At 48.9% G+C, this 20,725-nt stretch overlaps 7 protein-coding genes across 7 annotated transcripts; 3 read left to right on the plus strand and 4 right to left on the minus strand.

Moving 5' to 3' along the window:
- Positions 1-529: 529 nt before the first annotated feature.
- On the minus strand, positions 530-2,540 carry LACBIDRAFT_320976 (uncharacterized protein; the record flags this gene model as incomplete). Its single annotated transcript, XM_001874084.1, has 3 exons — positions 530-671; positions 706-1,201; positions 1,298-2,540. 3 exons carry the CDS (start codon positions 2,538-2,540, stop codon positions 530-532), a joined length of 1,881 nt encoding a protein of 626 aa, XP_001874119.1.
- Positions 2,541-2,952: 412 nt separating this feature from the next.
- On the minus strand, positions 2,953-3,525 carry LACBIDRAFT_301368 (uncharacterized protein; the record flags this gene model as incomplete). The annotated part of the gene is made up of 1 exon (XM_001874085.1): positions 2,953-3,525. One exon carries the CDS (start codon positions 3,523-3,525, stop codon positions 2,953-2,955), a length of 573 nt encoding a protein of 190 aa, XP_001874120.1.
- Positions 3,526-3,532: 7 nt separating this feature from the next.
- LACBIDRAFT_301369 (uncharacterized protein) lies at positions 3,533-3,865 on the minus strand (the record flags this gene model as incomplete). The annotated part of the gene is made up of 1 exon (XM_001874086.1): positions 3,533-3,865. The coding sequence occupies one exon, from the start codon at positions 3,863-3,865 to the stop codon at positions 3,533-3,535; it is 333 nt and encodes a 110-aa protein (XP_001874121.1).
- A 700-nt stretch (positions 3,866-4,565) lies between these two features.
- On the plus strand, positions 4,566-5,946 carry LACBIDRAFT_242500 (uncharacterized protein; the record flags this gene model as incomplete). Its single annotated transcript, XM_001873463.1, has 9 exons — positions 4,566-4,620; positions 4,677-4,707; positions 4,758-4,886; positions 4,934-4,981; positions 5,033-5,063; positions 5,117-5,225; positions 5,277-5,518; positions 5,583-5,687; positions 5,740-5,946. Coding segments are annotated over 9 exons (957 nt in total), but the record flags the coding sequence as incomplete, so codon positions are not given.
- Positions 5,947-7,046: 1,100 nt separating this feature from the next.
- Positions 7,047-9,338, plus strand: LACBIDRAFT_301371 (uncharacterized protein; the record flags this gene model as incomplete). Its single annotated transcript, XM_001873464.1, has 5 exons — positions 7,047-7,868; positions 7,926-8,144; positions 8,194-8,520; positions 8,576-9,069; positions 9,131-9,338. The coding sequence occupies 5 exons, from the start codon at positions 7,047-7,049 to the stop codon at positions 9,336-9,338; spliced, it is 2,070 nt and encodes a 689-aa protein (XP_001873499.1).
- Positions 9,339-13,294: 3,956 nt separating this feature from the next.
- On the plus strand, positions 13,295-14,011 carry LACBIDRAFT_301373 (uncharacterized protein; the record flags this gene model as incomplete). The annotated part of the gene is made up of 4 exons (XM_001873465.1): positions 13,295-13,357; positions 13,408-13,532; positions 13,586-13,653; positions 13,707-14,011. 4 exons carry the CDS (start codon positions 13,295-13,297, stop codon positions 14,009-14,011), a joined length of 561 nt encoding a protein of 186 aa, XP_001873500.1.
- Positions 14,012-14,149: 138 nt separating this feature from the next.
- Positions 14,150-17,836, minus strand: LACBIDRAFT_301374 (exo84 subunit/exocyst complex component; the record flags this gene model as incomplete). Its single annotated transcript, XM_001874087.1, has 10 exons — positions 14,150-14,339; positions 14,774-14,789; positions 14,875-15,652; positions 15,705-15,835; positions 15,891-16,232; positions 16,284-16,479; positions 16,532-16,722; positions 16,774-17,267; positions 17,313-17,427; positions 17,485-17,836. The coding sequence occupies 8 exons, from the start codon at positions 17,834-17,836 to the stop codon at positions 14,879-14,881; spliced, it is 2,595 nt and encodes an 864-aa protein (XP_001874122.1). The 3' UTR covers positions 14,150-14,339; positions 14,774-14,789; positions 14,875-14,878.
- Between the last annotated feature and the right edge of the window lie 2,889 nt (positions 17,837-20,725).

Genomic DNA, 20,725 nt, shown 5'->3' on the forward strand with positions numbered 1-20,725 from the left:
ACCAGCAGCACCGTTTTTTCGTTTCCCGAAAGAGAATCAACTTTATGAATCACGATCATGAAAACCAAGCATCGAAACCGAAATCGTGGTAATGTGGTTCCAAATCACTGAAATGCTCTGCGGAAGACTGAAGTAGTCGACCAAGCGCATGGAACCATCAAAGAAGATCGACGATCTCAAATGTTTGTAGTTTTTAATTTTGTTCCAGCAGATCCTTGCATAGATACGCGCTGATCCCATATTGTGAGCGGGAATGTGAGAACGATGATAGAACCTCGGCGTCATGCACGTTCTCTCAGCTCTGTATACCGCAGTGCCTGAGACATTTTTAGCACCTTTTCCAAGACAACATAAAAAAAACTTGTTACACGATAATGATAATAAACTGAAATGAAACATGCGAGAAATGCGCAAAACTGTACAGGCGGTCCGATATTACACGACGAAGCCGAGATGTCCCTGCCTACATTTCGACGACAGACGGCACCAGTTAAGCTGAAATCCGATAAAAAGGAAAGGAGAAACCTAATCAGCAGTCCATGACATCGGCATTGACAACAAAGTGGTAGATGAGTCGGGCAGAACGGAGCAACGAGTGAGTGTGATAAGAGGAGACAAGAAGAGAAGAGGCATGATAGCGGAGGCGTGACGATGGGAAAATCGAAAGACGACTGCGTTTCGAGGTGTTGAACTCGCAATGCCTACTCGACAACGTCATAGAGGAAGGAGTCAGGGAATTTGAACTTAATCTGCTCCTCAATTGACCAATATGGAGTGAGGTAGGAGATATCGGTTTCACCGGTAGGGCCTGCGCCGCCAGTGATGATTCCGACGATGCGACCAATCCTGTCGAGGACAACCGACCCCGAGTCGCCCCGGCTTGAAAACTTGCCGTGCGGCTGGCCGTAGTTCAAAACCGCAATTTCCATGTATGTCTGATTGATACCCGGGTAAGTGTAGATGCGCGTGAACGATTCCAGACCATTAACGCGACCGACGGTTGTCCCTGTGGCCATCCCGTGTTTCACAACCAGCAGACACTTCTCACCATGAACGTCGAGGTGTTGAGGATCGCGCATTTCGTTGTCCTGGACGACTCCGTAAGCTTGAAGAAGACCATCTTCGGGGTAGTAGTAATCTTTTGAATCTTCCGCCTGAGGAAACATTGTATTGCCAAAATCGGCGATTGAAAGGTTACCGCCTGCATAGAGAAGAACAATAACCATTGGTTAAAACCGAAAACAAGGAGACGGTGGATGGAAAACGTGACGAGACCATGACATGGAAAAAGACACACCAACAAAGACCTTATTTCCTTTGAAACTCGACCAATCAATTTTATCGTTGTACAGCTCAATAAGGGCCCAGTCATTGGTGAATTTATGGGGCTCTGAAACCTCAATCTTCTCTGCGTGGAGGACAAATCCGATCTTGCGCTGTTCAAAGGTGCTGTACTGCTTTGTGACCTCGTCGTGGAGCGTGTTAACCATTTGAATCTTCTCTATTGCCTTCAACACCAGATCCAAAAAATCATTGCGTTTCTTTGTCACAGAGTTGCTCTCCCCCTGGTGAAATTTCCCTAACCCATCAATCGACCGGTTCCAGACTTCAATGGAACGGTATAGACCACCGATAACTTTCATCATAGCCGTAAGGCCATTGTTGAAACCCATGGTGCCGAGCGCGATAACCTCATCGCGATACTTGAGACCCTTGGTCTTAGACTTTTTCTGAGCCGCGCTTAGGTAAGGAGGACGGACGACATGTGCGCAGGTCAGGATGGCAACGCGGTTGTCATCTTTTGAAAGGCGGATGTACAAAGCAGCTGTGCCCTCGTGGTAGGGATATTTTCCAAGGGCGATGGGCAGACCGAGAGCCGGGGTAAACGGCTTTCGCAACTCGGGGACATCGTCGAGGAGGGGGTTAAATGGGAGGAGCTTAGGACCGGCAGAACGAGTCACTACAGATTCGACAAAAGCCACCTCGAGGTCAGGGAAGCCAGCCTCGGCGAGAATCTTTTTAACAATAGCTGCAGCTGCAACGGCCTTCTCGTAGGGGAGGGTGTTAGGTTTCACGCCAATGCATATGATAAGAGGACAAAATGGCTTGCGCTCTCCGGCGTTGGCGTAGGCGAGGGGGTTGATTGATGTCCACATCACATCGAAGGAATCGAGCTCTTGGTAGATACGCTGACCGATAGAAACCCAAGCAGGTTGAATAGCGTGACGATAGACCGGACGAGGCTCACGGACGACGCCCTTCCAGCCAATTAGAGGCCCTTCGGATATGGGCCACTCGGGTCCAGACTTGAAGATGCAGGGAGTTCCGCAACCATGAAAATCGCTATATGCATTCGGGTAGTTTTGCGTGAGGGGGGTCTTTGTGGCGTCGCCGTCATCAGTGCTCTCGATATCATCGGAAAGCGAGAGGTTGTCAAAAGAGGTCGGAGAAAAAAGGACTCTATTCGGAAAGAAAGGACCCTCTAAACAGGAGGCAAGGAACCTCGGCTCGAGGTTGACTTGGGGGCCGGTGAACGACATTGTTGACGAGAGAGAAAAGCAGGGTCAGGATCGGACGAAACAAGCAAGATGGCTTGAGGTGGGCACTTGTTGAAAGACGAGAAAGCAAAAGAAATTACTATGCAGAGGAGCAGGCGGACGGAGAAAGCTGAATGAAAGACCTGGACGGGTTTTTCTGACCCTTTTTGGATGCTGTTTGTTCCTGACTCACATCGCCAAACAGCCCGCACAGAACCCCCCCTGTATCCCCCTCTCGAAAGATCGTGGAATTGTTGCAAAGCTTCATCGATCCCTGTTCAGAAACCATCAAACAAAATAATATCGCAGCTCGCTTTCACCATGGTGGTGACCCGCTATTGCAATATTATGAGCCCAGCTAGTTGTTCCATGCTTTATTTTATTTGTTGGGACGCTGTATAGGTCCAAATGTCGTTTACGCCAACGTGGTCGAGAGTTTTGTCAAAGTCCCCACAAGTGGCCCAGTTGGTGCTCCTTCGTTCTCCATGGAGGTGTTTTGCAAGATGGAAGGTTCTGCATCACGTATGCTTTGAGCACTTATAGCGGACCAAATGAGGCTGCCTGCTGCGATGTGCCCGAAAAAAACCCCAAGAACAAAAAAGGAAGGTTCAGATTCAGATGATTCCTCGTCATCGATGACATGGTGTCTACACAGGAGACTGCAACTGGCGGGTACCAGTACCAGATGATACCCTTCTCCGGCAAGTGCGATAGGCCTCAAGGCGCGTGCATCCGTGCTTGTATGAGAAGTTAGCGCCACATCTTTTCTATCTGTCAACAACAATTTGACGATTGAGTTTAGTCCTGCTTGAACACCACGCGATCGAGAGGTTGCCACTGCCAACCTGAGCAGCCAGAGGCGCGAAGTTGATGTCTTAAAATCAGGGTGAACGTTCTTGAAGACGAAGAAGGAATTAGTCAATCCGCTTATCCACGAAATTGTGATTTGGACTGACCCCTTTATATCAATGCACTTCACTGCAGGCATTACCCTTTCACCACTCCATTTTAAAGCCCTCGCCAAAAATGATGTTATTCACCGCCATCAGTACAATTATTGGTTTCATTGGCAGGCATGTCTCCCTGGCAACTTTACACGTCGCTGGCCGACATGGGGATGGCAGGAGGCGACTCACTATTTCGGACGCGGGCTCGTCAACGTCGCTAACATCACCCCAAAGTACACCCAGCCTCTCTGAACTTGATACGACACCGGTGTATCCCACCCCCCTACCATCAGCTGCACAGTCTTGGCGCGATTTCTTCGACGACAGGGGGATGCTCCTCTTGCTCATTTTGTTCCTCTTTGGAGTCGAGCTTTTCTTCATCTTTTGGTTCTACGGATCCTCGATCCTGAGGCATGTCATTCCTCGAAGCCAGAAGTTTACGACGAATAAGAACAACATGGTTGCATTCACAAGCTTCAAAAATGGAAAGGAGCCGAGAAGACCAGAGACGAAGAGAGTTCGATTTCATGATGTAGGACGCGTCAAAGAGGAGTCAAATCGCGCCACAAGAAGGATGCCTGCCAAACCAGCCGCACTTGTGCTGAAGCATACATCGCCCGTATTGAAGCATTCTTCGCCACTACGTGGACCGCCGCAGCAAGCCGTTGAAAGAGAAAATATATGGATGTTCTGAAGTTGTATGGTCATCTGTCGTATACATATACTTGAAGTATATTATTGCGAGACAGTGGAAAAACGCCGCAGTGGGTGAGCAGAGGAAGCAAAAAGTGTCGTTATCCGAATTTGGAACGAAAGTGACCCAACACTCCCCTTTTACACCATCACTCACTATTCCTCGAGACCTACATATATCGAGCGAATTTCACTATCCTTACTTTTATTTCTTTCACTGTTCTACAGACGCGTCTCCCCTTTCTTCTCATCAACCATCTTGCTGTGTGGCAGCACACGACGCGACGCGACCCCTCGACTAAGATAAATTACATCTACGAGCGGTATCTGCCTCATGGTTCGCCCGAAAAGCGTTGCCTGTTCATGATCGGCCGAGATCTAATCCGCTGTACAGGACCACCACCAGGATCCAGAGGAGTTCTATGTTAAACAGGATAGGATCGGTTCGTTTCTCCATTCTTGATTAAGGTTGCGGTGACATCCATCTTTTTCTACCTAGGGAAGGGTTCATTTGGAGAAGTATACAAAGGGTGGGTGTGCAGTTCAGTGGGACGTTCACTCCTTTTCTCAACCAAGTCAGCTTCGACAAACGTACCCAGAAGACTGTCGCCATTAAGATCATAGATTTGGAGAGCGCAGAGGATGAGATTGAGGATATTCAGCAGGAAATACAGATCCTTTCTCAGCTGGATTCACCACACGTTACAAAGTTCGTCTGTTTTATGTCGCCATTCAACGCTAACCTTTGAACAATAGATATCATGGATCATTTCTCAAAGGCTCCAATCTTTGGATTGTTATGGAGTGAGTAGCTCCTTCAAAGTTCAATCTATTATCGAGTTTATGCTTTCATAGATACTGTTCTGGCGGTTCTTGTTCTGACCTGGTAATCTCGTAGAATCGCCGCGTCAAACGATGATCAACCTTCTTGATGCACAGATGAAACCTGGCGTGTTCCGCGAAGAGTACATTGCTATCATTGTTCGTGAATTACTTCGCGGACTTGAGTACCTGCATACCGAAGGGAAATTGCATCGTGACATCAAAGGTAACACATCTATCTTTGCCTTCAGGCATAGGAGTCACTCAAAATGTCCAGCTGCCAATATTTTACTTTCCGCTGGCGGCGAGGTGAAATTGGCAGATTTCGGTGTCTCTGGTCAATTGTCAGGGACACTCTCAGCTAAGAAGAATACGTTTGTTGGGACGCCATACTGGATGTCTCCTGAAGTGATCAAACAGAGCGGGTATGATCACAAGGCCGATATTTGGAGTCTGGGTATAACTGCAATTGAATTGGCAAAGGGCGAACCGCCATACGCCGAACTTCATCCAATGAAGGTTCGTTGTCTCTGATTATTTCTGAGAAGCTATGGGGGACTCGCTCAACTGAAAAATTGTCTAGGTACTTTTCCTCATTCCGAAGAACCCACCTCCAACGTTAGACGGAAATTTCTCAAAGCCATTCCGAGAGTTTGTGGCGTACTGTTTGCAACGAGACCCGAGAGAGGTAGGTAACTCCAAGTTTAAGCGCGTTTCAACATCTCTTATCATGAGAAAAGCGACCTACAGCACGCGAGTTGTTGAAACATAAATTTGTGCGAATGGCCAAGAAAACGTCATACCTGACGGAACTGATCGAGCGACACGAACGGTGGAAAGCTGAAGGCGGAGAAAGAGCAGAAGAGGACGACCGAGATTCCGACCCTGAGATGTACTTCTCGACAATCTGGTCTTTTCCTTCTGTAATTGACCCCTTCTTGGTATAGGGTTGGAAACGGTGACCCAGAAGACCTCTGGGACTTTGGGACTGTCCGGCACGCCGGTCGAACAACGACACTTGGTCGCAATCAGAACTCCGTTCGGGTATCTGGACCTCCATTGACTTGGGAAAACAACGGTGATGAGCGAACAGAGAAAACAACGAAAAGAGGCTCGGGTTCATCCTATTCCTCGTCGATCACAACCAAGGGTGATCTTCCTCCCCTGCCTCTATCGGCACCCCCCACGCCCAAGCGGTTCGAACAAAACACCGTTCGGCACATGCCCCCCGACTTGGCTTCACAAAACAATCGGCGGGTCGCGCAACAAGAACCCTCGGATGAGTACGAGGACTATGACGACCAGTATCTTGATACACTTCCAAAGACGGCCGTTGTAGAACAGAAAATGCAAGATACGCACCTAGACGACGAGGAGTTCCCAGATACAACGATGCTTGACTCTGTTATCTTGCCGGCTATTGCTTCGGTCTGTCCCTTCTGACACAGCTTGATCCTTTTGCTCTACTAAATTTACGGCTTGCGGTAGCTGTTCCCTCGAGTGTCCTCCCAAGAGGCGCGGGTTGCGCTCAGTGCTCTCCAGCGTGCATTCACAGAGGCTGAAAGGATCATACCTGGCGTGACTCTGGAACTCGTCAACGAGATCGTGGACTCCGTCGAACACGTGGACGATGACCGGTGACAACGTACTGGCAGGAATGTATCTGGAACTAATTACTTACGCATACGTATGCCCACGTTCCCCATCCTCACCTGTCGCTGTAAATCCGCATTTTATATCCTTTCCCTTGTTACCTCACATTAATTATACCTACCATACACCTCTCTCCATCCAGTCCATTGCTTTCTCGGTCTAATATATGTTGTATACATGACTTCGGAGGAAAGTTACGATAAGAGGTCTGCGGCTGAAAGTCCCTCTTCTCGCCTATAAGTCATCGACAGCCCCCTTCTTGAATACCGTTGCAGCGCGCGTACTGCGCACCAAATTCCAATACAATCTGTAGCGGGCTGCTAGTCTGCGCGACCGTGTAGGGTTCACGTGACGGCACACGGTCGTCAGGTGACTACCACAATTTCAACGCGACATGGCTTCTATAAGTGCTGCTGCTGCATCCCCACCTATAGACTTGAAAGAACTGTATGATTTATTCTCTTGGAGTCCCCCTCGCCTTGTGCTTTACCCGCAGATGGAAAACAAGGGGCCATCCACGTCCGGATCCACACGCCAACCTGCCTTCTTTGATCGCCACTTTTCTACCAAGCTGGCTCTTAAGCGGGTAGTACACCTTCCATCGCTGGTCGAAGATATAGCAAAAACTGTGGACTCAGCGCTTGATGCTGCAAAACATACTCTTCCCAAAATTTCTAACGGCGACTTCTATACAACCAATGACAGAAGGAGGGCCGTTCGAGAAGCAGAACGCAATGTGAGAGATGAGAACGAAGTTCGCGCGTTTTACTCTTACACCACCGCCCGATTTTGCCCCGTCGTGGCTTCGACTCTCGCATTGCACCCCGCGGCTTCGAGTTGGATATCCCTTATACATTGGACCACCTCTGTCTCCAGCCCAAGGCATGCCGTCACGGACGCAGAGCTTACCTTCTATCGCCTTGATGATACGGATGATGCGGTACGTCGGGAGGAGATCCTTGATACAATGGAGAGTCGCCGTCGTGATATTCTTAAGGGAATGCGTGAAAAACAAGCACCCTTGATAACTTTTGAATTCGAAAGTCTGAGTGCAGGTCCTGTGGTGACCGCGATTCCTGAACTGGGCGATTTCGAATGGACGCATTGCGGGCCACCCGAACATTCCTGCAACGACCCTCAACATGGTAAGGTGAAGGATCAGGTTGCGGGCATCGTACCTGGACCCGATGCGTTGCGCCCCCCATGGAATATTCGTGTATGTTCATACATTGTGTCTAGCACTATGCTCAACGTCTTGTTTAAACTTTCAAAGGAGGAGACAGTCCAAAGCCCACCAACTACACTGGCATCACCATTGCTTTCACAAGAGCAGCTTGGGACTTCTTCCGCCCAAGAGTCAGTTGGTGTCAAGAAACGAAAAAGAAACCACGCCTCCGATACGAGCGAGAAGCGTAGACGAAAAAGACGCCCAAAGGCGGATGTCGACAATCCAGACCACCATGATGTTAGTGCGCACTCTCTAGTCCAACAGGTAACGTGTTCCAAAATCTGCCAAAGAATACTGATATCAATTCGTGCAGGCTTGGGTTCAAGCTACAAAACTGGACACATCCCTCATTGTTCTTCATTCGGGTAACCACGAGCTCATATGCGTCCGACATCGAAAATCTCAAACTCTCTTTGTCTCCAACGTAATTGAACCCCATAACTGCACTAATCCTGGTTATGGTAAACTGCATGTTGGTGTTTATGTCACCTCGATAGAGGACATGTTCGACCGCATGGGGCAACAATCTGCACATGCTGGAAATAGCGGTGAGGGTAAGGGCGGTGGTCGCGGTGCGAAAAAATGGACAACAGACGGCTTGGGAGGAGGGGACCACCCTATTGAAGATAAACTGGCCCTGGTGCGTTTGTTTAGACAATGTCAATCTTCCAATTGCAATGACTGACGACGTCCAGGAAACAATATATGTGGCCAGCAAGTGTCGTACCATGCATATGTACCTGCAGTATGATGTGTATGACTCCCCTGTCCCCGCCTCTTTTATTCGCTCTTTGTCCTTGCCAATGCCACCAAACTGCCCGAGTTCCCTGTCTTCTCCACGCAACCACACTCATGGACTGGATGAATGCATCACAGTTGTCCTCACATCGGAAATTGGGCGAGGTGCTACAGGTGTAGCACTCCGCGGCACTTTGACGCCAGAAAACATGGAAGGAGCTGGTGCACTGGATGTTGTTGTGAAACTTGCATTCGACGACGAAGAGCGTGATTCCCTCAAGAAAGAGTACAATCTTTATCTGCACCTCAGGTCTGAAGGGGTTCAACGGGGGATAACCCCGATTATTGGTTTCTTTGATGACGATGCTGATGGTTTGGCTTGTGCGCTTGTTATGCTCTATGCAGGAGTCCCCATCTCTGATCTGGGAAGAAACCTGACAGCCACTGAATGGTAAGATTGATGATTTCGTCAAAACTCGTTCCCCTAATTCTGACCATTCACTTCCAATTAGTAAAGCTGCACTATCAACGCTGGAGTCTATCCATTGTGCAGATGTGCTCCATGATGATACTCGTCCATACAATGTTCTTATTGGCGACTTGGGAGTCACCATCATTGATTTTGGGAATGCAAGGCGGTGCAGTAGTAAAAAAGCCAAGGACAAAGAATATGCATACCTACAATCTATCCTTCAAGGCTTGGCAGGTGAGAGTCGGTAAAGTATTTTTGTTGTAAGTAGTCAGAAATCCAAGCTTCACAATGATTCCATGGTCTGTTGAGAGGGAATGCGAAGCACAGCTTGACACCTTGTACGGCATCCACTCTCTTAATTCGTCCACTTGGGAGAAAGACAACATTGTAATTTCGGCTCCAGAAAATATTGGCATCCATGTATGCCAACCTCGACAAATCTACCCTAAAACACAAACCTCAGATTTAAGTCACTTAATCTACCTCTCATACCATTATATAGATTCCTTCTAGGTCATTAGTGATTCCCGCAACGTTGTCGTTCTCCTCTTCGTCATCTCTCTCGCCGCTCCTGCAAGTAATACTGCTCAAGCTGACGCTGGCATGCCAACGTCACACAGTAACCGCTGTCGGTTCTATCAAAGCGCTTCAGCAGCTCGTGGTCTTCGTGCGGCTGATCGATCCGAGCAAACTAACGACATGCAATCTCATTAAGGGGGTGCAGTATCGACAGACGAAAGTTGTGTCCGTTTCTTCTTTCCTGTTCCCTTCTTCTTTGGCCGAACCACCTTGATAGGCTCCGGCGTTCCCGTGCGCATCACCTCGTCGCCGGGAGCCTCGTATTGCGGGAAGGAGCTTAAAGGAATGGTGGGTGTCACCGAGCGATATGGGGTCTGCGGGAGTGGGATGGCTGATGGCGTGAGTGGTCGAGCACCTTGCGGCATCTCGCCGTCTCTGTCAATCACAAACTGTTGGGAAGAAAAGTTCTGGGAAGATGCTCTCAAAGACTTGAGCCGGGTATCCATAATGTCTAAGGTTTTTCGTCAGATCAATCCAAAAGGAAACTAAAGAGTCATGTACCTGGAATTAGGGACTGCATATTCTCCAAATGTACCACTGGTATTGAATCGATGTCCTCAACTATCTTTTGCGGACGGTCATCCATGATATAGTAAGGATCATCGCGAAGTTGAGCCAGCCTCTCTGCTTTTCGCTGTTACTTCCAAGTCAGCAAATGAAAAGGTGGAGAGTAAATCACTGACCCGCTCCCGTTCAACAATCTCCTCTGCGGTCTCGTACTCCGGCTCAACGGGAGCAAGGACAATTCGGTCTTCATCGAGCTCTTCCTGCTCAATTTCTCGCCGTTTTCCTTTTGCCTTCTTCCCATTTAGCTCCTTGCCTTTTCCCTTCTTGACCTTTTTGGCTTTCCGTTCCTCATGGTGATATTCTTCCTGAAAGGGCTGAACTATCCAAGCATCCAGATCTAACCCTTCAGGCACGGGTACGCTTGCTTGTGCATGTAAAGCGACAGGGTTCAGCTCGTATTCAGAGAACAGCGGTCGGATGAGATATAGGCTTTTAGGGAAACGAGGTTCGTCCAGTGGAACTACGTCGATAGATGAAGGCCCAGCCAAAGAAGGCGTGGATGACTGGGGTTTGGGTCGGTAGGCGTTGAGGTCAGCTGATATAAAGGTAAAAAGTTGCAAGGTGTTTGCCGCCTAAAAGTTATTAGATGACAACAAACGAAAGAGAGGCTAAATCCACAAACCCGTTCCTGAACCTCAATGTGTGGACTGCTCACAAGCTCGCTCATCCGCGCTAATATTGTTTCAACAACTCTCTTGACTTCTGGTAAATCGTCATCATCCCATCTTTGCGCCAATTCAGATGCCCAGTAGCCAAATACTTTCGTGGCTGCAGAGATGTAAACAGCAATGGTATCTGGATGAAAAATTGTTACACCCGGCTCAAGGAGGTGAGGCAAGAGCTTTTGAGGCTCAGAAAGCTCCCTGGTGTTGGCATGATATAGTGATATGAAACCACGAAAACAATAAGAACGTACTGGCAATACTCTCCACATATCCAAGCTGCTGCCCATAAAACTTCTGAACAACTGCCTTCCTCTTCCGCATTGCGCAACATGATATCATCACTTAACAACGTGTGCATCAACTTGACTGCATACGGTCTTGCTGCACGAACACGACCAACAACATCCACAAGCTGATCCCGTATTTGGGTGCCTACGTTGGCTTTGGCGATATGAGCAAGATCCACGAGGACCGAGAGATACCATTCGAAATTGATCACATTTTCGTAAGTTGATTGTGAACACATGTTGAGTATCCGCTGCGAGAGTGTCAAACGATAGGCGGGCGATTGGCTAGATGACATCGTAGGGCTTGGACTGCTAGGACGCTGGGGAGCAGTCTGTTGAGCGAGCAATTGGGCGGCTGTTTGGGACGGTTGAGAATTTTGAGGAACAAGATGGGTAAGCAATTGTTGTACTATAGATTGGAGATTACTTCGATCAACCTATACCGCCATTCAGTGCGAGGGAGGCAAGGGGACGTGCAATTCGACAAACCATTGCTGACACTAAGTCAAGTGCCCGCATCCGGATACTGATATCTTCGTCACTTACACTTGCAAGAATTGTATCTTGATACTCGGCGACGAGATGGGGATGCGTAGGCACTATCTTCGCCATGGCCAACAAAGCGATGTATTTCACTGATCCAGGTGTATCAGATAGGCTGTTGCTGAAAAGCCTCAGAAACTCACAATTTTGATCCGCATCCTGAATAAAAGCGGCCAGCTTTGACACACACATCGTCGCTAAGGAATCTCCGGAAGAACCATGTAACATGCCTCCGATAATGCATGTGTGAACGCATTCGTATAAGAGAGAGATCGCTGGCGTGGTGGATATAAGCTCGGTGATTGGTTGTTGCAGCTTCTTCACTAAACGAGGCTCGTGAGGCGACAATGACCCAAACTAAAAACTATCAGGAACGTTGTATTATATAAAGAAAGAGCTTACTAGTTTGACGATCTTTATCAGCATCCAATTGTTGGATGATGTTGTCAAGAGGTGAAATAATTGGGGCGCCAATGACAGGTAATCTTGTGGGTTGCAGCGTGCGAGCTCGCAGAGAATGTTGACAGCAGCGGCGACGACAGCTGCGTGATTATCAGACTCTGTCCTCGCAGTAAAGGACGTCCAACAATTGCACACCAGAATCAGGATCTTCCAACTTCTCTTCAAGACGCGCACGAGCGTGACTCATTGCCTCCGGATATTTTACAACTACTTTGTAGAGAGCCAAAATTGCTCTCTTTCGTATGTGGGGCCGCGAGTGGTTCAACATGCCAATCAACTCTGGTGAGAGATCTCGAGCCAGGTCGGGCGTCACAATGTGAGAGATCCCATTGAGTGTAACTGCAATGTCTGCAGGTGCAGAGCCCATGTCCTAAGAGATTGATGAGGCAGGAGATCCAAGCTGAGAGGACAGTTGCTGACCTTCTTCAGGAGATTGGTTGTGAGCATAAGAACATCCGTGTCCTGTTCGAACGATTGCACAGCGGCCAAATACCCAACGCTCTTCAAGTGGACTCTCGGAGACGACATCACCTCTACAACGTGAAACGAGGCCCAGCTCATGTCATATCCTAACATATCGAGCTTTTCGAGTAGAGTTTAATGGATGCAATTCAGACGTAAAGTCAGAGACGATACACACATATGTGAGCTTTAATACAGCCCCTGCCTTCAACTCCATGTCATCGCCCTTGATCTCCTGCCGAATTTCGTCGACTGCTTTCGCTATAAACGTTGCTTCATCACTCTTGTTGGCACGCAATCCGCGAATCAGATCTTGCAGTGTTCGCTCCCACATAAAGAGGTCCGTATGCCTGTCCTTTTCGACTGAAAACTAGATAGAGACGCGACTTGCACGCAACGTCGGGGGAATTAGTTGCGGATTATGGCACGTGCCCACCATAGGCAGCACGTGGATCGCATGACCTCATGAGTCGCACGCTTCCAAAAGGGTTCGAATTCCATCAAAATCTCAAAAATGGTCTCGAGCTGCGTCATTGCTCCTACCTCTCCATATAAGACGCTCCCTGGTTCCAGCTAACGATCCTTACGAACACATCAACGCCCTCCAAATACTCCTAAGCGCCGTCCTCAGAATAAATCATGCCCAGCCCCGCCCTTCCTGGTGTGTTTTTTTGCTTCGCAGCTATGGTCCTGCTGATCTTCGTGAGTCTCCTCCACTTGAGACTGTCTTGATCCATCTGAACAGTCTCAAGGTGTCGGTATCGTCGCCTACGTGGCAATCGGTATCATTTCTGCACGTTGGTTCAGGCAGCAGTACCGTTCGTTACGGTGTCTTTGGCTTCACAGGACACAGTCCTTCTGTCGGTTACCGCTTCCAGTTAGTTCCCCACCTTATACAAAAAGTTGAAGTATAACTTGTATATTGCATAGGAACAACCCCCGTCTTCAATCCAGCATTATCCACAGTCTCACCAGGACCTTGATCCTTCATCCACTCGGTGTGTCTTGGATCTGCTAGCGATTGTTATCACCGTTCTAACCTTCATCAAAGCTGCCGGCATCACAGGTTTCGCATTTTTTGCTGGACTTTTTGGTCTCGCTTTCCATCGCGTGGGAACCATTATCATGGCTCTCCTCTCTGGCCTTGCGTTCCTTGTCATCTTCGTCGCTTGGGTTATTGACATGATTTTGTTCGGAATCGCGCGTCAACGCTATCGCAATCAGGGCGATCGTGCACAGTATGGGAATGCCAACTGGCTAACTCTCGGCGCTCTCGTCGCGCTTGTGTTTGGGTTCTGCCTCTCAGCTTTCGGCGCTTTGGGCAGCTACAAGAGAAGGACCAGGTCAACTTATTGAAGTGTGAACCTGCCCCCGACAACTCCTTCGTTTTTTCTCATTTCATCTACCATTTGGACAGTTGATTTATTGCTCATATGACACTTACTCGCTCACTTACGATGACACGCTATCGTTCATGCCTTTAACAGCCCTTGCCCTTTTTCGAGCTTTTGAAATCACCAAGTATTGTACACTATGACGCTTATTGTACTTCAAGTACAAACTGCCCCTGTAGCATGTTTGAAATGAAAATACCCCGGTCTTTGGATGCGACGTCCAGCGCACTTGAAGTGACCATGCTAAAGTCTGCCTTGCACTTTGGCTTCAGTAGTTCAACGTTTGACTGGAAAGAATATTCACTTGAGACAGGGCCCAATAAATATTCAGGACAAATCAGGACATATGTACCTCCTTAATCATAGCCACTTGTAAATTAATGAAGTGAATGTGCATCCCGAAAACATTAATTCTCAAAATTACAAAAGGAAGAACAATAAGAACATCAACCACATTTAATTTGCATATTTAAACAATTTCTTTGTGAAATAGTCTTGGTAGCCATGGCAACACCACTCAGCTGAAGAATATGTGAAAGAATAAAATAATGAAATTGGCCAGTCAAGATGGCTGATGTTCTTATTGTTCACCAGTTTGAGATTTTGTTAATCAATGTTTGTGGGATACACAACAGGTTTATTATTCTACAAGTGTCGACAATTATGGAGGTACCTTTGCGTAGATCACACATTGGACACTGTCTCAAGTGATTGTAACCACGGATTATTCATGCTGAATCCTGATATGCGACATCAGTAAAATACAATTTATAAACTTATACAGCTGCCTGGACCATTAAAATAGAAAAACAAGTGACTTCACACCTCCCTAAATCATTCCTTCCCTCTGCGGAACAGCAACAGGCGGTAACCGGTGGCCCGTCGCGCTCCCAGGTCGGTTGATAGACCTTGGGGGGAGCGATCCTTGATTATAAGGGACAGGACTACCCCTCACAGACCTGGGCGGTCTGTCTCTATCAACTCGTTCTTTCACACCACCACCACCAACAGTACCAGCACGGAACGGGTTAGCACTCAAAGGCGGAGACCGAGGTCGTCTCGCCACGGGAGAGGTCAGCGGAAGATCAGGGATGGGCGCAGAGGTGGGTGGGGGTCCTCCCTGCCATTGTTGTGTAACTGACGGGGTGCGACTACGGTTTACCAAGCCTCCTGGGTACACTGCCGGACGCGCAGTGTTATTCAGTGGGGCCCCGTTGGAATAGGAGCTAGGGCTGCTAGCATTGCGCAGCCCCAAGTTCGAGATCAGGGTGTTGGGTGTTCCTGGGGGATGCAGCGACTCTCCGGTGCCTATGAAATGTGGGAGGGACGAGGTGCTGCTGGAATGTGAAGAGGGTACGGGTGACCGGCGACGTCGGATAGGTGGATCTAATAACGTAGGAGGTGTAGGCGCGGGTGGTAGTTGCAAGGAGGGAGGTGGCTGTTCGACTGGCTCAGAGATAGGCGGGGATGATTGGATGGCGGGCTTTGATGTGCGATGACCGTCAAGAGAGAATGCAGCAGTAGCTTTGACAGCTTCCTTTGGATGTTGGACGAGAAGTTCGTCGAGTAGATATCGAAAGTCGAGACCATATTCTTGAAGTAGCTAAAGGCAGGATAGTAAGATTACTGCTTTGCTATGAACGAAATAGTGTCACCTTCTTGCTCTGCGTATGAGTGATCTGAATAGCATCCTCCACAACCTTGGGGTCGACGTCTTTGGAGTAAACCTGTTTCCTGAACGTTTCGGCATAGCTCTGAATTCCCTCTTTGGCCCATGTTATAAAGGCTTCAACGTCTTAGTTAGATACACGCAAGAGGTGAAGACGAAATAAAGATCTTACAACTTGCCACCTCATTCTCCTTGAAGCTTGCCAGGTACCAGTCCGCCGTATGTTTGATTCCTGTAAAGTAAACAGTGGCAAGATCGCCAATGTACGACCCGATGTGGCCCTCAAATCGTATCTTGCGCACGTGTCCCCGAATCACCTTGCTACGCATTTCAAGGAACGTACTCCGAGCAGGGGCACCAGCTTTCAGCCGATTGAGTAGGGAGATCAGGAGCACGACACTAGACTTTCGGTTCGACATCAAGGAGAGGGACGCCAGCAGTGATGTGGTCAGCTGATTCGTGAGAGCCGGTAGTTTGGACGCGAGCAGAGGAATAGTTGAGAGTTTGGCTTGTCCTGAAGAAATACCTGTCAGCTTCTTCGAAATAAAAAGAGGCTAGACGGAACCTTGTTCAACAAGATCGACAGCTTTGGGCCACTCTTTCAGAGCAATAGCAACAGTCAGATCGTCAGACCAATCCCCGACAAACCGTGCATCCCGCTCCGCCTTTTCCTTGGCATCGTTTCCGGATCCTGGAATTTCACCACCTTTTTTCGCAAGGTCAGCCATCCACTCTGGCATTGGAGGTATTGTTGTACTGCGCTATAGCACTTATCAGACCTTTGGATGTTCTTCACAACCCCAAAAGACTCACATCACCACCACCGCCCTGCCACATGCTCTTCCTCCGTTCGTGTTCTCCCTCCCTCTCTTTGCGACGCTTCGCCGAGAGCTCTTCGGCTACTTGACGGAATTGAGACAATAAACTCTTCTTCTCCTGCGGAGTATCCGTTCGATAAACATGGGTCTCCTTCCCATGTCTTATTTTGAAGACATTCGTCATGCCTAAAAAGTCGCCTCAACAACCGTGTCCGCTTTAACAGATTCCAGACGTACTTGCAGAATCTTTGGTATCCAGAACCAACATTTCATTCAAAGCCCAGCATCTTTCCGCGACAAGCTTTCCCTCATTTACCGTGGATCCAGTGCCTTCTCTTCCTCCGACATTCCGTCTCCTTCTCTTAGCCACCAACACTGCGTCATTCAACACGACGAACTTCACCTTATTGATGATCTTGTATGTGGCTGCGTTAAGACTGAGTACGCCCTCCATTTCACCAACGACATGTCTGCCAGGCGTCGTAGGGACAAATTTGGCTGCGCCCTCAATTGAAGCGTGGATGGCTTGCATTTGGTTGAAGTAGAGTACACGAAGATCGGCGACGGAGGAGCGTTTGTATGTAGATAGAGAGGATGAGGAGATGGCGGTTGGGTCGGGTATGTGTAACATTGACGGCATTGATTTGTAGTCTGATAGAAGCTCCTTTAGCTCAAGCATCTCGTTTTCCAGGACTGATATCTCTTTCGAGATCAGGACGAATTCCGCATAACTTCAAAGGGTCAGGCAAATAAGCTGCGAGGAAAGCACGGCGTACTTTTTGAAGACACTCCGCTGCAGCTCAGAAGCGGTATCATCTTTTGCTTTATGCAACGATGATTGGAGTAATTTCAGCTCAGCTTCCGTCGAGTTTGCAAGTTTCAGCTTCAGAACTGTTCATTCAGAGAGACTCTTTCATTATCACTTCAAGTCATATATTCGCGACTCACAAGCATCAGGATCAAAATCCTCAGCACTCAATAATTTCTTATCATTCACTGCGACCTTGGCCTCGTCCTTCGACCCCGTTCGATCTCGCACATCCTCTTCTCCTTCTCCCATCATTCCACGCACAGGTGGCGACGTCATCCCCGCGAGACTTGGCATCGCGGGCAGACCTGTCAGCTCTGTCGGACTCGATATGTCAGCGTATCGCATGGACATGCGCTTCTTAATTTTGTCATCGATGCGGGTCTTGTTTCGGTCGCGCGGTGCGGGACCAGGACCTTGCTTGGAGAGTTTAGTGGGAGTGCGTTGCGCTTTCCGAGGTGCCTGAGACGGTCGTGATCGTAGCGACTCCATTATGGAGCTGTGGAGGGTTTTGTCACGCTGACAGAACGAGTAACTAAAATTCGGGAGTCACCCTCGAAGTTTGGTTTGAAGATTGATTCTGAACTCACCTTTGTGTAAGTCCACTGTCCACAACCAGTCCTTGGCGAATAGTATTACGCGCAGTGTGGTGTAACGGATGTGAGTCATGTGACGCATCTTTGATTCTTAAAGTTACGTCTGTCCTTGGTCTGTCCCAAATCTCTCGGACTCATCTCCCTTTTGGTTTGAGTGCATGAGTGGTGCAATGTTGAGGCCCAGCTTGCTTGTCAGCATTGCCGATGTTGATTGGTGCTCAGCACCGTGCGCCAAATAATAACGACAAAAAAAAGTGATCAACCCCCACAGCGGCAACTGATCATGATGACGCGTGCAAGGACATGCATACACCAACCACCATTACGAAGTAGGACAAGTGCTGCCCATGAAAATGGGTCCAACAGAGGGACTCCTAGGCTAGCCCTTGCCCTCAAACATTAGCCAAGCGCCAGCGAGGCGCTTGGTTAAATGAAAACGGGTGTGCGGCACGGCAACAAGGTGAAAATGAAAAGCAGAAAATCCTGGTGGGCAGATAAATACTAGTGGGATTGTCACTACGATAGGGCGTTTATGATAGAACTGGAATAGGTCATGCACGTCATGACCAAACGCAGAAAAATCAAGTTGGAGTCCATTGATGACATGAATGTAAGTAGAACACCGGCAAGCCTGGATAAACTCCTGTTCAACTTCTGCTGCTCTCTTACCACCATCACCACCTGCATTCATCCAGGCTGAATCAAAGATGGCAGCGTACGCCCAACAACGCTCCCAGCCTGCTACATGGGATAGTCAGCAGTACACCCAACAGCAGCAACAACACCGTCTGTCCATGGCCACTGAATTCGGCTTGCAGGAGGATTACCAGCCAGAAAACCAGCCCGAGCCACAATCTATGCCTTCTCGCCCAAGCAGGGAGCTTCCACGTCCCCCTATTCCTCAACAACCGCAGTCAATGTCGCATCGACCCAGCCAGTATGAGCCGGAGCAGGAGTATGAGGACCATACGCCAGAACCAGAAGACGACAACGATGACTTTTTCAATGGCGACTCGCCGATCAACCCTAGTGGCCTTCATCCGAATTCATCCTACAACCCCGTTATTGGTCGAGATTCCTATTCTCCTTATAGACAACCCAACTCGAACGCCTCACAATCCATTCGCGCACCATCCCCCCCGCCGGCTGGCCCAATCCTCGATCACTCCCATCTTCGCCCCGGTAATCAAGCCTCCCTTCTCTCTCATGAACGTACTCTTGAGCTCTACCGAGCAAATGCCAAGAAGACCCAAGACCCCGACCTGCAGTTCGAGTTTGCCGTTTTCATGATAGATGCTTCAAAGTCGCTGCCGATCCCCCAACAAACGCTGGGAAATGTGATGGAAGTGGAAAAGGCCTTGGAGAAACGCGAAGATCTCGTCCGCGAAGCTACCTCACTGCTCAAACGTCTGGCAGACAGAGGCCATCCGCCTAGTCAGTACTTTCTAGCCGATTGCTATTCTAATGGCATTGGCACCGTCAAGAACAGGCAAGACTTTGACCGGGCGTACCCGTTGTTTATCCTCGCCGCCAAGCATGGACATCCTGATGCAGCTTACCGTGCTGGGACATGCTGCGAGAACGGATGGGGGTGTAGGAGAGAATCAGCGAAAGCATTGACGTTCTTCCGAAAAGCTACGGCTGCGCTACATCCAGGGGCGATGTATCGACTTGGCATTGCGGAACTCAACGGAGAGCTGGGTCTGTCGAAGAGCCCGAAGGAGGGTGTGAAGTGGCTGAAGCGGAGTGCGGAGAATGCGACAGCCGAGTTCCCCCATGCGTTGCATGAGTTGGCATTATTGCATGAACGGGGTGTCGACAACGTCCTTTTCGTGGACTATGAGTATTCTACGGAGCTTTTGGCCCAGGCAGCAGAGCTAGGGTATGCGCCAAGTGCGTACAGGCTAGGAGAGTGCTATGAGTACGGGAAGATGGGGTGTCCTCAAGATCCCGCCCTCTCAATCCACTATTACGCGCGTCCTTCACCCACTTCACCCTGACGTCTCATTGATCTTTGAATTTTCGCAGAACATTGCTGCTCAACAAAATCATCGTGATGCATGCTTTGCGCTAACGGCGTGGTATCTTGTTGGTTCACCTGGCGTTCTTCCCCAATCAGACACGGAAGCTTTCCTGTGGGCACAGAGAGCGGCGGATGCGGGGCTGCCAAAGGCCATGTACGCTGTTGGTTATTTCTTGGAGGTGGGGATTGGGACGCAAGCGAACCTACCCCAGTAAGTTGAGCTTTTACTTGGATGAGGCTTTTTATCATTGTTTTGCCAAGGGCGATATCATACTACAAGAAAGCCGCAGAACAAGGCGATAAGCGTGCAGCTCAACGGTTAAAAGGTTCCCAGAACCAGGCGATGCCTCAACCTGGCAACCCAGGTGCCATTCTTCACCGAAACTCGGATGGCGATACCAGTAAGAATGGAAAGGACAAAGACTGCGTGATCATGTGAGCTTGGAGGAAGAAAGGTACATGGGCGGTTGAACTTCATTCATACGATGGATCCATATACATACACGCAGGAGGCGCAGCAACAGAACATGCAACTAAGGGAGGGAAGGACTCCACACATTAAATTCAGGTTGATCGTCACGCTATACTTTATACACAGCTATTTACCCGTGGATCCCTAGTTCTTTTCCTTTCACCTGCATCCACGGTCGTTCACATTGGCTTTCTTGTCTGTTCCTCTTTGACACTTAGAATCAGATGACACAGTCCCCCCAACACTCATTTTCGACAACATATGCATTTTTCTTCTTCTGTAACCCACTT

This window comes from Laccaria bicolor, genomic scaffold, assembly GCF_000143565.1.
Source record: "Laccaria bicolor S238N-H82 LACBIscaffold_1 genomic scaffold, whole genome shotgun sequence".
NCBI lineage: Eukaryota > Fungi > Basidiomycota > Agaricomycetes > Agaricales > Hydnangiaceae > Laccaria > Laccaria bicolor.